Consider the following 15003-nt stretch of genomic DNA (forward strand, 5'->3'; position numbering starts at 1 on the left):
AGCACTTCACTTTGTCTCCGGCTCAGGAGGAGACAGGATTGTCGACTCAGCACATGCGACTGAACAATTCGTGGAAGTTTATCAGCTGATTCAAAACCAAGGCTTCATAGCGTATGGCAGCATTTCAAAGAAAGGGGAAGAAGAATTACAGTAATCCTCTGTGTTTGTGTGTTTGTGTGCGTGTGGTGGTGGGGGGGGGGGGGGGAGGTGCATGACAGCAAATTTGCGGTCACACATATGTACAGTGTACAGATGGTGACTGAACGCAGCTGCAGATGGAATTCGCAGAAACTTTCTCAGAGCTGCACTCTTCTCATGGTATGTTAGGAAAATTTCCATAGCATCACAAAGTACTTCTAAAAATATATATTCAAACAAAAGTACAGAAAGAATCCACTTATGCTTCAAATAGTACTGTATAATTTAATATAATATAATTCAGCATAAGAAATTATCTTTGAGGAGGTCGCATATCAGATTCAATCCAGATGAAGTTTACTCATGGTTTGTTTGTGGCATGTACCGTGGATCTGCCAAATGTTACTGCTGTTACTTATTGCTAAGCTACACTGACTCAAAGTACTCTGTTGATACCATATACTTCATATAAAGATGGACAACTGTTGTATACCAATTTAACTGAAATGTCATCGCTACGGGTGCCACAATTTTCAACAACCAATCACAGTCAGTTAGTTTGGTCAATGTCCCATTCACTAACATTGAGGGTGCTGGATTTATGATACATACTGAGCCCAGCCACCAGGGGGCAATCAAGGTGATTCAGCCAAATCTTTGGAAGCTGCCATGTTGTCCATCTTTATAGAGAGTCTCTGTGGGGATAACCTGTTCCACAGTGCAATACAAGAACAGTGGTGTATTTATATATACATCAAGTTTTATTACTTGCAACTTGCAGGTATCTATTTGGGACATGGAGCCTTTTAACATTGGCATTTAAGCACAATAAAATCTATGTGGCCCTCAAGTTTGTATTTAAGCTGCACCAGGGTTTGTGACTTTAACTGCAGCCAGCCACCAGGGGGCGATCCAGATGATTTGGCTTCACTTTTGTGCAACTAATGATCCTCAATAAATTTAAGCATTGATCTCTAGCACCTTTAGTAGGCAAGGATTCCATGGAATACTTTATATTTTATATTTTCATTAGATTCCTTTCACTATTAACTAATAGTTGAATATTCTAGTTAATACAGTCCCTTTCCTTCTCTGCAAAATCATGAGAAGACCAACACCAATCTCTTGTTTCTGCATGAGAAACATGCTCCAAACTCTAATTGTGGAGTTAGAGCCACGATGCACCAAAAATACCCCTACAAATGCACCAATCCTCTCCGATCACCGCACTGTTTGCTCAATCTCAAACCAAAGAGTGATGGCAAAACAAAAATGTATGCTGCACCCAAAAACTCAGCCCGAGTACATGAAGTAGGACACACTGGTTGCGTGTGACGGAGCAGTACGAGAGTTGTTTTGTCTCTTCTGATGGACGTTGTTGCGATTCCATTGTTACAAGGGTCACTGCAGAGGTCCCGTCCCTCCCTTGATCCAATTAAGCAATAGAGAAATGAACAGCTATGACACGGAGCACCTTTGTGCCCCGGAGCTGAATTTGGTTCTGCCATACTCCAGGGATTATACCGGAGCCACTCAGGGTTGTCTTTCATTTCCCCCTCTGAAAACCAGACAGGAGAGGCTGTCCTCATCAAACCCTCCAACCTAAATTACTCCTGCTCCAAGATGAATGGATACTATTAAGTTGTGATGTGTATGACAAATAACTGAAGTGAGCATTGAGCTTTGGCATGTGTACAAAATGTGTTCTTTTTGTGTCTATCCCCACATCATTTTGAAGATATTTATGGCAGAAAATGTGACAATGTTGATTATGCTACTGATAATTTTAATAATAGGAATATGTGGATCCACAAAGGGAGTGTCAAAAGTATGTGTCAAAACATTTGTGGGAAAAAAGAGAAAGCAAGGAGACAAAGTTGATGTTTCCAAGCATCAAACAGTTTGTGAACACAGACGGTGGCAGACAGAGAAACTGAGCAGACAGCCCGTCTGCTCGTCTAGACAGAGAGTAAGATCCTTCCTCTCATTGTTGGGTGACACTGTCTACAAAACAGGAAGTAATCTGAGGGAAAACATATAGCTATGGACACAAGAGAACCAAGGACACATGGCATACAGGCAACATTTCCTTGTTATTTTACATTTCATTGAAAATGTGATAGAGACAGACAAGTTGGAACAAAGTGCTGGTTCATTCAGGTTTACTTTTCCTGTTCTGTAACTTGCAACACAACAGCAGCCGAATATGTCGCCCATTGTACACATACAAGATGAGGTAAAACATTTATCATGATCATGTCAGGTTTTAATAGAAACTGTTTAATAGAATTAAGACTTATACTGAATCCTTACACTTTTAGGTCTGTAGTTGTATTACCAGTCTGTGGTTCAGATTGTGATTTAACTCTTTAAATGGTCAGTCGTTGGGTTTAGATTCATGTTTCTGAATCAGTTTTAGTAATTGTATATTGAATCCATTATTTAAATACTGTAAATCATGGCCTGGTGGAGATAAATAATTAGTGTTACATTATTATCAGTCTCTTACGCCATCTTGTGGACACAGCCTGAAGATTTTAAATAACACTAACTTTAGTTTTCTTTCCTATCTGCCCATCGAGAAATCTGACAATACTAAGTTTCTTCATCTGAGTGAACTGCTATTCTTGAAAAAAAAACTGTTTTCTCTGGGTTCAGTTTATTGTCACTGCACAGAAACACTAACACTAAAAGTGTATTGAGGCAACTGAACAGTAATCTATCCAATGTATGTAGTTATAGTTTATCTCCCACTGCAGGACATGAGTCTCCAGGTGGAGGCGCTGTAGGTTAGTCTAGGTTTATTTGGAACAAGAAGATGAAGCAGCAGAGCTGAAACTGTTGTGTGATGTCAACATGTGATGTCAGTGTGTGTGTGTTGTGTGTCTCTGAGTGTAAAAGACTGAGTCTCGCTGTATTACTCAGGCTGCACTACAGCGTCTATTCACAGGCGCGATCCCACTACTGAGCGGCACGGGGGCTTTGACCTGCTCCGTTTCCGACCTGGACCGGTGCACCCCTCCTTAGACGACCTGGTGGTCCCGGGCTCCCCCGGGAGAACCATATCGATACCGAACTTAGTGCGGACACCCGATCGACACAGTCCGCTGCAGCTCAGAGCTCCTGAGCTCAATCGATCCTCCAGCCTCAGTCTCCCGGTAGCTTGGATTACAGGCGCGCGCCACCGCTCCCGACGAGGAGATCACGCACTCACAGAGCTTTGAATGAGACTGACGTCACGTCATCACGGAGCACTGCAGCGGCCTCTGGTGGCGGGAAATAAAACTGCAGCTACAGTGAGGAAGATGATCGATCACTGATAGCTGAGGTTGATTTGTTCTTAATCTGACTGTGAACATTACACAACATGAATACATAAACACACTCTGCATTGATACTTAAACCTGAAGTAATAAGTATTAATATGAGAATCAAAAAACACATTGTCAGATGAAACATTTACTTCTTAGAGATAAACAATACTATTATTTATAATATTCTAAAACTTTGTAAGCTGTCAAATAAGATTGAACTACTGAATATGAGACATAAAAAGCCACTGGTTATAACACAGCCTGTCTGTCTACCATTTACTGACACTTTTATTTGATTGAACAACAAAAGACCTTCTGGCAAATCCAGTGAGGAATATTTTGGATTAATAGAATAAATAACAGTGAAATAATCATTCAACCTCTAAGATTGAGTCACTATCGTGAACATATGAAGTCAAGTTATCACAATGGGCCTGTGTGTTTTCAAATTCCTTTAAATCAACAATGGCCAGAAAACTTTTACTGGAAATAAAAACAGTGAAGTATTTTTCTAATAAAATCCAGGAGATTTTAAGACTTTTGTTAGTGATAAACTTAATGTCTGTGTTTGAGGAATCTCTATTCATTTCTGCTCCAGAACAATCAGATCAAAAACAGTCATTGCTGTTGTTTTGTTCTTATAAGGTTACAGTTCACTCAGACTTTCTAAAAACTAAAGGTTGTTCACATGAGTCACATGTGTGAACAAGTAAACTACTCAGTTCACAGCATCGTCAACATTACAGAGATCACAGATCTCACTCATAGCTGACTGCAGTTAGTGCCAAACTAGTACATGAAGAAATTGTTGGGGTGAAAATAATTGGTTCAGTAAACTTTCACAATAAATACAATTACGATAGACTGACATAGTATCATCACTGATACTGATAGAGATACATATTAAAGTGTATTTATGAGTAACTCAACAGGAACCTGTTTATCATGTGTAGGTAGTTTGTCTCCCCCTGCAGGACATGAGTATAAGTGTTGAGTGGTTGTTGTTGTTGTAGGTGTTGTCCTCCAGGTGGAGGCGCTGTAGCAGCAGCACAGCTGCAGGTTAGTGCAGGTTAAGTTGGAACAAGAAGATGAAGCAGCAGAGCTGAAGCTGTTGTGTGATGTCAACATGTGATGTCAGTGTGTGTGTGTGTTGTGTGTCTCTGAGTGTAAAAGACTGAGTCTCGCTGTGTTACTCAGGCTGCACTACAGCGTCTATTCACAGGCGCGATCCCACTACTGAGCGGCACGGGGGCTTTGACCTGCTCCGTTTCCGACCTGGACCGGTGCACCCCTCCTTAGACGACCTGGTGGTCCCGGGCTCCCCCGGGAGAACCATATCGATACCGAACTTAGTGCGGACACCCGATCGACACAGTCCGCTGCAGCTCAGAGCTCCTGAGCTCAATCGATCCTCCAGCCTCAGTCTCCCGGTAGCTTGGATTACAGGAGCGCGCCACCGCTCCCGACGAGGAGATCACACACTCACAGAGCTTTGAATGGGACTGACGTCACGTCATCAAGGAGCACTGCAGCGGCCTCTGGTGGCGGGAAATAAAACTGCAGCTACAGTGAGTAAAATGATCGATCACTGATAAAGTGACATTGTCGTATTGATCCAATCTGATCATAAATCAGCATCGTATTTCATGTCAATGACAGATTGATTCAGTCACATCACTCTGATAAAATCCCATAGCATGTATGTTTAGTTTATTATTAATTAATTAATTTAATTCAAGGAGAACTGACGCACCAACACAGAGTGACTTTACTTTTTATATTAAAGCAGAAACATACAAACCAAATAAATTGCTATAAGACAATCCTGGTGGTGGTGATGTAGATGTAGGTTTGAATAAACACATGATCTTTTCTATATTTGAGCTGTTCTTAAAGTAATTTAATGAAGTACGTTTTACATTTTATTTGTATAAAGTATGCACTCTTCCTTTTACATGTCAATTAATGATGAAAACAGACACTTATTTATTTTTTTCCGCACCGACGTTAATGACATTCGAGACAGACGGACAGAGAGACTTTTGTCCCTCTTCGGCTGCCGTCTTTAGTCACGTGGTTTTACGTCGCACTCCTTCCTAGCCATTAGCGGTGAAGCTCAAACAAAACAGTTCCTCGTTTTCATGACTTTTTGGCTCGAATAAAACGACAGACATGGAAATCGGGACAGAGATCAGCAAGAAGATAAGAGTGAGTATCACAGCGGGCCGAGTGGGAGTCGTTGAACGCGGACTCGCCGGTGCTTTGTACGGTCAGCCTGCCACAGAGGCTCGCTGCTAACGTTAGCGTGCTAGCTTAGCGTGTGAGTCGAGCAGAATGGTAGCGAGGTCGAGCAGAAAAGGTTTCGACAGATAAGTCAGAGCGGAGCTTTACGTTCGTGCCGGCAGCTTTTGTCATTGTTATTTAAAAACCCTGTAACGTTACCGGGCCCAGTCCAGCTAACCCAACCCACAGAACCTAGTAGATCTGCTCTGTAAAGTCTCCCCTCGTCTTTTGCAGGCTGCCATCAAGGGGAAGCTTCAAGAGCTCGGTGCTTACATTGGTAAGTTAATGTGTGTTTTGCTGTCAGAGACCACAGCCTCGTGGTCACATGCTTCATGAGTTTGTTTTCTTCTCTCATTCAGATGAAGAGCTTCCTGACTACATCATGGTGATGGTGGCAAACAAAAAGACCTCCGAGCAGATGGCTGACGATCTCTCCCTTTTCCTTGGGAACAACACGATTAAGTTCACAGCCTGGTAATGATCACAGTCACCACACTTCCACCTTTTATTTACAAAGAGCGTGCACTTCTTTGTGTAAAGTCGTGCTCTGGTTTTTATCAGTCTTTGACATGAACTTGTTGATTTCTTGTAGGCTGCACGGCGTCCTGGAGAAATTGCGATCAGTTGCAGTCGGTAAGTCTGTCGCTGTTCAAGATTTGCTAAAGGGCAACATACCTATTACCCTGTTCAGGCATTAGCATCCACCCTGAATGATCCAATAACAAGTGCTAAGTTCAGGTCTGAACGCACCCAAATGTGTCCTCAGTGCATCTCGAGATCCGATCACTCAGACCACATTCGGAGATGGATGCACGTGACCACAGCCTTTTCACTTTGGAGACACAAATGTGTTCTTGCCCTCAAATAAAAGGCTGCCTGCTCTGCTGACTTCCTCTGTCACATTCAAACAAAATTTTAGGCTTCTCAGTGTCCATACATTTGTTTGTGGCCACAATATAAACACTGATCACCACGTAATGATTTATTTTCAAATTTTCATAGTAGCTCTACACGCATTGACTCACTCGGCCCCCCCTGACTCCACTTCACACACACACACACACACACCATGGCACAAACTATGTACATGATTATTTGCATATAGAGCAGGGCCGAGACATCCGATCTCAAGTGGTCACAGAGGGCATATTCAGGACGTATTTTAAATAACAGAAAAACTCACTGCTGCCCAATTGTTATCGGATCTCTCAGGGCTGATGTTTGAACAGGGCCTCTGTTCTGATATGTGGCCTTGGATATTCCCTGTAATTCATGTTTTTTTCTCCTGATTGCCTGCATGTTTATTGTAGAGCCTCCATCGTTCAAAGATCAAAATCAGTCTGATGGCAGCTCTGTGGCTGGGAAGAGCCAGTTATTTGTAAGCGAAGACAGCAGGACGGATGAGCTGAAGTTCCTGACCGTGTCCAGCTCTCACTCTGATCGGACGGAAGCAAGTGTATCGAGTTCTGCCCACGAAAGCAGGTGCTAACTGTGAATTTATCAAAGCAAGGATGTGTTTGTTTTCATGCTTGGCCTACACAGCAGATTCTGTAAATGAAAACTGCTAACATGTATCTGGTTGTGTTTAGGAGAGGGGCCTTGGAGAGGACTTCTTCTCGACTTACCTCCGCTGTTAAACCCCTCATAGAGCCGATCCCCTCGGAGGCTGTTATCGACATCAAACCGGAGATGGATGATGACCTCATTGCTGACGACCCCGTGGAAATAGGCTCCAACCATGGTCGGACACGTGGTGCAGCTAGTAGACCCACAGCTGAAATCTACAGACCGGGTCACAGCAAATTTTCATTAGTTAGCTCTGCTGACACATTTCGGTCCTCAGAAGGATCCTCTCACAGCAGGCAGCAGGACGGCAGAAGCAGCAGAACCTCCAGAACCAATAAGGTATGTGATTCAGTCAGGGCGTAGTCGCAAGACTTCATTCAGGTGTTTTGCCTTTCTTATTGACAAAATCAAAAGATTCATAATATTACTGGTTGTTCAGCAGGAGGAGTTGACACGGAAGCGTAAGGCGCCAGTGGCGAGTTCGGTGGTGCGAGTGAACCGAGCAGCCGATGAGGACAGCGATGATGACGTGGAGGAGGAGGAGGAGTCGAGCTACGGAGGAAGAGGGCTGTCCAGTAGAGTGTCTCTGCCCTCCAAACCAGAGCGCAAGTATGACACTTAACAACTTTATATGGTCTGCACTATGTAACTTAAGGGCACACCAGCATGGTGATTTCATAAATGTCCTTGGGACTTGCATCCAGTTGGAATCCATATGTGAAGCGAATGTTATTTTACACTGCAGTAGATATGATATTAGACATGTCTACATGTTTTTCATGGGGTGATGATCATAACCTGTGTGTGCTCAAAACACAAGCCTGTTCTCTTCACTCATGCACTTCACATTCTTCACTGTTATTTCAGACCCACTCTGCCTCCAGCCAAGCAAGCCAACAGGAATCTGATACTGAAGGCCATCTCTGAGGCCCAAGACTCTATCACTAAAACCACAGCCTACCCCACAAGTACGTCTCCTACTGCCAGACACCTGGTCAGGAACATTCTGTGCGTTCCCAGCCGTTTATCTCAGTTGTCATTACCGCTTCCTGACGCTGACCTTTCTCCTCCCACACAGTTCCACAGAGGCAGACTGTCCCTGTGGCGCCTCGCACCCGCTTGGCCAGCAACGAGGAGATGACGGCAGCCATCCAACTGGTTCAGGATCACCTCCACAGTATTGCTCCCAGGGTGCCGGCCTACACCTCTGCAGCGCTGCCTCCTTCAAGAACATCAGGTAGACATGCTGGGTGCTGGTTACTGAGCACTGCTTTCTACACCCTGCTGTCCAAAGACACTGTTAACTTAAATATAGTAAACATTGATAAACTTGTACTTGGATTATCTCACATTGTTGAATATTCATGCTTATCATTGTGATGGTTTCAAGGTGCTTTTAAGATTAGAAATTAAGTCTGGTCAATTTTTTGATTTTTCCTGAAACATTTTCCAGCTCCAACAAGATCTTTAGCTTCACGCCTCCAGTTGGACTTGGCACAGCGCAATGATGCAAGAGAGCAGAGCCACTACGGTAAGTCTTTTTTTTTTTCTCAGCAACATTTTTGGAAAAGTGCTGCAGTTTCTTATAATTTTAACTAAAATTAGACCATTTAAAAATAGTAATTAATAATAAATGTCTCATGACATGTTCTAATGGAGTGTCCTCTGTGATGCATTACACTGTGATGTGTCTGCATTTTGTGCCGTGCCTCCAGTCGCGGAGGTTCCTGCCGGCAGTGATGCAAAGACCTTTGATACTCGCTCCTTCATAGTGAGTCGACCTAAACTGGAAGAATCTCAGACCACAACTCAGCAGCATCTTCAGGTCAAAGGGGAAGTGTATTCTGCCTTACCACGCACTGTCCAGGCCAGGTACACACACAAACACACATTAGAGTATGCTACTCCAAAATCTGTGTCCTTGAATGCTGAATTGTCATATTTTATTTTGTCCTCTTTTTTATTTTAGTAAGGAGAGGGGTGACTCTTCCAGCCCTAAGTTTATAGTGACATTAGACGGAGTACCGAGTCCACTGGGGAATCTAGCAGAGTGTGAAATGGAGATGGATGAAGTGAATCCTCCCAAAAAAGTCACTGAGGCGTCTGTCCATGTCAACAGGGAGCCTAAAGTCAGCGTCCTTCACAGACTACAAGGAGTGATCACGTCAACAGAGGGTGTGTGGTGGCTTTAGAAACATAAATGTATTTTAATATGGCAAATGATAATAGATTTCATACTTCTAAACACTTCTTCACTTCTTTTGATAGATGATGTGATGGATGTGGAGATGATGGACGACGACGCCGTCCCTTTAAAGAAACAGAAAGTTCTGGAGCGTTGCAAGTTCTGGCCGGTGTGTAAAAGTGGAGATGAGTGTTCGTACCATCACCCGACGACACAGTGCAAGTGAGTGATCCTGTTAATAATCTGAAAAGAGGATCATTGATTTCAGACTCAGTTGTCATAATTGTTTTTGTCCCTTTTTGTCCCTGAAGAACATTTCCCAGCTGCAGGTTTGGGGATAAATGCCTCTTCGTCCACCCTAATTGTAAATACGATGCCAGGTGCTCAAAGCCAGACTGTCCCTTCACTCATGTGAGCCGCAGAGGCCCAGCTGCCCCTCCGCCAAAGCCAGGTACTCAAACTGTCATTATATCACCACCAGGCACCATTATAAATCAGATTTTAGATTTGCAGTCGCGTGCAGTTTGTAGAATTTCCTGCTGCTTCTCTAACTGGACTGTGTGTGTTCCCAGCAGTGCAGCCAGTGCAAACCACGAGTGTGTGCCGCTTCTTCCCAGACTGCAAGAAGATGGACTGCCCGTTTTATCATCCCAAGGTAAAGCATTCTTAAACGCAGTTGTTCATATTTTAAAAAAAAAATGTTGTTTCAAGTCTGAGCCATTCTGAATTGTCTTACTCTTTCCTGCAGCCTTGTCGCTTTGCAGCTCAGTGTAATCGAGTCGGATGTACCTTCTACCACCCGAACACATCAGTGCCTCCAAGACACGCCCTGAAGTGGACAAAAGCACAGAGCAGGTTAAACAGACGGAGATGATTTAATGTTAAACTCCCATTGAATGAGTCCATACGGCCTGAGCTTGTAGTTTATATTAGATGAGTATAAATTCTTCTGCATCATGGAATTTCCTCCGGACCACAAGTATTAAGCTCTGCTAACATATAAGGCTTGAACCAGTGAATCATTTAAAACAAGGAAACTGAAGCCAAGAATTACAGTAATAAAAATGAAGTCATTTTATTTTGGAATGCAGATTATAAACAAACCACTAAACGTTTTCTGTCTTTCTCTCTCACAGTTAATTAAGTCTGGCAAGAAGTCCGACGATCAGGATGTGAAGCTGTGGAAGATTTTCTGGATCTGTGTCTGAGTTATCGTGTTGCTCTCTCTTGGCCTTGTTTTGTTTTATTTTATCTTATTTTATTGGATTGTTTGAACTTTGTTTGTAAGAAAAAGTGTTTTGTAAGATGAACAGTCAGATTTTTGCTGATGATCTAAAAACATTAAAATGCTCTACACTGAATATTTATCTTGTCATTTGTAGTAGTAGTTGAAGTAGCAGATGATAAAGCACAAACATATAATTTAATGAATTTTGTATGTAACATAAAATGAAAAAGCTGTTTGTGAGATATTATTTCCTCTAGTCAGCTCAAATTTGATTTACTTCCCCCATTGTAAAGATAAGGCTTGGGTTGCCCACTGAGAAACCATAATATCCTGCTGCACTGATAAAAACTAGTTTTATGAATATACTGCCCAAGTGACTTAAATGTGAAGTCGTGTGTTTTTGAATCTATCTAACACATCTAGTTATGCTTTGTTTGGAATAATGACACCAGAAACACTGCAGTTGTATTCTGTCATTGATTCATTCGTCTACAACATACTGTACATAACTGAATTTGTGCATTAGATTAACATAGCCTGTAAAATGATGGTACAGCAGATGTTAGTGTATTTAAAACAGTGCAAGAGCAAACCCACTTATGATGAACTGCACACATACAGTCTGATCTAACACCAGCACTGCCGCAATTACATTTTTATGGTATATGTGTTTGCCTGTGACGTGTGGAAAATCAAAAGAAAGTAATAAACTGGAATCATTCGTGATTATGATCATAATCAAAATTCAACTCAGATATTGTGAAATTTTATCAGAGAGTAGCGTCATTGAATATGTTCACATGTTGTCACAGTGATCGATCATCTTCCTCACTGGAGCTGCAGTTTTATTTTCCTCCACCAGAGGCCGCTGCAGTGCTCCGTGATGACGTGACGTCAGTCCCATTCAAAGCTCTGTGAGTGTGTGATCTCCTCGTCGGGAGCGGTGGCGCGCGCCTGTAATCCAAGCTACCGGGAGACTGAGGCTGGAGGATCGTTTGAGCTCAGGAGCTCTGAGCTGCAGCGGACTGTGTCGATCGGGTGTCCGCACTAAGTTCGGTATCGATATGGTTCTCCCGGGGGAGCCCGGGACCACCAGGTCGTCTAAGGAGGGGTGCACCGGTCCAGGTCGGAAACGGAGCAGGTCAAAGCCCCCGTGCCGCTCAGTAGTGGGATCGCGCCTGTGAATAGACGCTGTAGTGCAGCCTGAGTAATACAGCGAGACTCAGTCTTTTTACACTCAGAGACACACAACACACACACACTGACATCACATGTTGACATCACACAACAGCTTCAGCTCTGCTGCTTCATCTTCTTGTTCCAGCTAAACCTGCACTAACCTGCAGCTCTGCTGCTGCTACAGCGCCTCCACCTGGAGGACAACACCTACTACAACAACAACCACTCAACACTTATACTCATGTCCTGCAGGGACAGATTCCTCAAACATTAAGTTTATCACTAACAAAAGTCTTAAAATCTCCTGGATTTTATTAGAAAAATACTTCACTGTTTTTATTTCCAGTAAAAGTTTTCTGGCCATTGTTGATTTAAAGGAATTTGAAAACACACAGGCCCATTGTGATAACTTGACTTCATATGTTCACGATAGTGACTCAATCTTAGAGGTTGAATGATTATTTCACTGTTATTTATTCTATTAATCCAAAATATTCCTCACTGGATTTGCCAGAAGGTCTTTTGTTGTTCAATCAAATAAAAGTGTCAGTAAATGGTAGACAGACAGGCTGTGTTATAACCAGTGGCTTTTTATGTCTCATATTCAGTAGTTCAATCTTATTTGACAGCTTACAAAGTTTTAGAATATTATAAATAATATTATTGTTTATCTCTAAGACATAAATGTTTCATCTGACAATGTGTTTTTTGATTCTCATATTAATACTTATTACTTCAGGTTTAAGTATCAATGCAGAGTGTGTTTATGTATTCATGTTGTGTAATGTTCACAGTCAGATTAAGAACAAATCAACCTCAGCTAAAGAATGTGATGGAAAATATCCTGGATTTGAACAACTGATCCATCAACATGTATTTTTATTCTTTTGTTTGGTGAAGGACATTAAAGTTACATCAGTGTTGAGAACAAACAAATGAATCCACTTATTTATGATCAGATTAGATCAATACCATGATGTCACTTTATCAGTGATCGATCATCTTCCTCACTGTAGCTGCAGTTTTATCTTCCGCCACCAGAGGCCGCTGCAGTGCTCCGTGATGACGTGACGTCAGTCCCATTCAAAGCTCTGTGAGTGTGTGATCTCCTCGTCGGGAGCGGTGGCGCGCGCCTGTAATCCAAGCTACCGGGAGACTGAGGCTGGAGGATCGATTGAGCTCAGGAGCTCTGAGCTGCAGCGGACTGTGTCGATCGGGTGTCCGCACTAAGTTCGGTATCGATATGGTTCTCCCGGGGGAGCCCGGGACCACCAGGTCGTCTAAGGAGGGGTGCACCGGTCCAGGTCGGAAACGGAGCAGGTCAAAGCCCCCGTGCCGCTCAGTAGTGGGATCGCGCCTGTGAATAGACGCTGTAGTGCAGCCTGAGTAACACAGCGAGACTCAGTCTTTTACACTCAGAGACACACAACACACACACACACTGACAATTGTAACTGTACTTCTCTCTACACTTATACTCATGTAATGAAACAAACCTTTATTTCTACATCACTGATATACAAGGAGTTGTCTTGTGTGTTTATGTCCATTCAAATAATAAACCAGTGCTAGAGACCATAGATGTGTAACATGACAGATTCTCATCACTCACTGTCATTTGTGTAACTTTCATACACTGAAGACGTGCTGTCGTCACAGTCTTGCTTGTAGATGTGATCATTTCAAATCAGACTCATTGAATCCTATGTGAATTACAGACTGAATAAAATATAGTTTTTGGACCAAATTCATACAATAATATTTAAATTAATACAACATTTGAAAGAGTTCAGTGGCTTCAAGGTCTGTAATTTTTAAGTAACTCTCCATCAAAGAACAATTTAAGACAACTTAACATAAAAATAGTTAAATATGACACAATGCAAGGAGGGAAATTTACCACCATGTAGTTTACCAGGTCCCCACGAGGTCACACGTGCTATTTACAGGAAATATTTGCAGCTGATATAAACCATATATCATAAGCTATGCCTGCAGCAATCTAATTACCATTATTTCAGCTCCAAATCAAATATCAAGATATTGGTCAAAAATAAGTTTAAAAAGTCATCAAATAATTTAGTGGTATATAAGATGTTAAAATAACCTCATATTAACATAATACTGTTTATGAGGTAAAGAAAAAAAAGACAGCTTCTTACTGGACTTTACACGTCTGCCATGACTCATTAATGGCCTTTGTTTTGAGGTTAAACTCAATACATGTGTCACTGTTGGTGTTTGTACAATCATCAGCATCAACACTTTCTTCACTTTTTTTAATAATTATTGAAAACTCCCACTTTCATTTCCAAGGAAGAGAGGACAAGAGAGAAGAACTGTTTGCTATCTAAAGAAATGACACTTCGTGGGTTTTTCCAAGTAAATGAGGCCTGAAGATGAAGCGTGACAACCATCACATTTATTTAAAGTTCAGTTCACGATTGTCACTTTTACTGAATTGTCTTCAGGATGTATGTTTGTATTCTCTTTGATAACACACAGTGCTGAGAGTTAAAAAGCTGATATGATGGAATAGATAACAAAGGTGCCAATATTTCATTGAAATAAATTAAATGACAGATAAATAAAAATAAATTGTAAAATATATGTACACATCTTGGAAATCATGGCAACATTTATAGACTTTATGGATCAAAAAGGATACAAATCAAGCATCTGAGCACCCCATCGCCTTGACGTCACTTCAACTTACAGTACAAAGCCAATAGGGGTCTCTCAAGCCCTCGTCCGAAAACCTTGTGAAGCAAGTGGGATCATGGGAGTCACAACCATTGCCGATGAAAATCTACCTGAAGGGACCTGAGGTGCAAATCATGTCAGCGGACGAGGTGATGTATGTAAATGGCGATGAATAATTATGATCAATAATACTAAACAATACAAACAGTGAAACAAAAAAAACAGGCTAACTAGCTAGCAAGTCAGTTGCCCCGGAAGTTACAGTAAAGATATACAAACCCACGGGTAAAGTTGATATGACGCAATTCAAAGGCGACCGAAATGAAACGTCCTGTTAACTTGAATAAAATCGGGTTTCTTTGGGTTTGAACATTGTTGGAAAGATTTTGAATAATGCATTTACACAC

General features: G+C 42.0%; 1 protein-coding gene across 4 annotated transcripts; it reads left to right on the plus strand.

The window, feature by feature from the left end:
• The first annotated feature begins 5500 nt into the window (after positions 1-5500).
• zc3h14 (zinc finger CCCH-type containing 14) lies at positions 5501-10847 on the plus strand. 4 transcript variants are annotated; one of them, XM_020097795.2, is made up of 17 exons: positions 5501-5660; positions 5970-6012; positions 6095-6209; positions 6328-6368; positions 7046-7217; positions 7325-7640; positions 7744-7910; positions 8169-8269; positions 8380-8538; positions 8755-8832; positions 9017-9173; positions 9271-9476; positions 9570-9708; positions 9798-9937; positions 10059-10141; positions 10235-10341; positions 10623-10847. In XM_020097795.2, exons 1-17 carry the CDS (start codon positions 5625-5627, stop codon positions 10624-10626), a joined length of 2064 nt encoding a protein of 687 aa, XP_019953354.1. In that variant the 5' UTR covers positions 5501-5624; the 3' UTR covers positions 10627-10847. The 4 variants fall into 4 exon arrangements, with proteins under 4 accessions (XP_019953354.1, XP_069371663.1, XP_019953352.1 ...); XM_069515562.1 differs by having other exon boundaries at positions 10062-10141; XM_020097793.2 differs by having other exon boundaries at positions 5502-5660; positions 7741-7910.
• Positions 10848-15003: the final 4156 nt, after the last annotated feature.

This window comes from Paralichthys olivaceus, chromosome 19 (genome assembly GCF_024713975.1).
Source record: "Paralichthys olivaceus isolate ysfri-2021 chromosome 19, ASM2471397v2, whole genome shotgun sequence".
NCBI lineage: Eukaryota > Metazoa > Chordata > Actinopteri > Pleuronectiformes > Paralichthyidae > Paralichthys > Paralichthys olivaceus.

What these genes read in the sequence shown, in the direction of transcription:
- zc3h14 (XM_020097793.2), top strand. Translation starts at nt 5,625, where the DNA reads ATGGAAATCGGGACAGAGATCAGCAAGAAGATAAGA. An exon ending in AGAGCTCGGTGCTTACATTG is followed by an intron (nt 6,013 to 6,094) that starts GTAAGTTAATGT and finishes TCTCTCATTCAG; the next exon opens with ATGAAGAGCTTCCTGACTAC. An exon ending in ATTGCGATCAGTTGCAGTCG is followed by an intron (nt 6,369 to 7,045) that starts GTAAGTCTGTCG and finishes TGTTTATTGTAG; the next exon opens with AGCCTCCATCGTTCAAAGAT.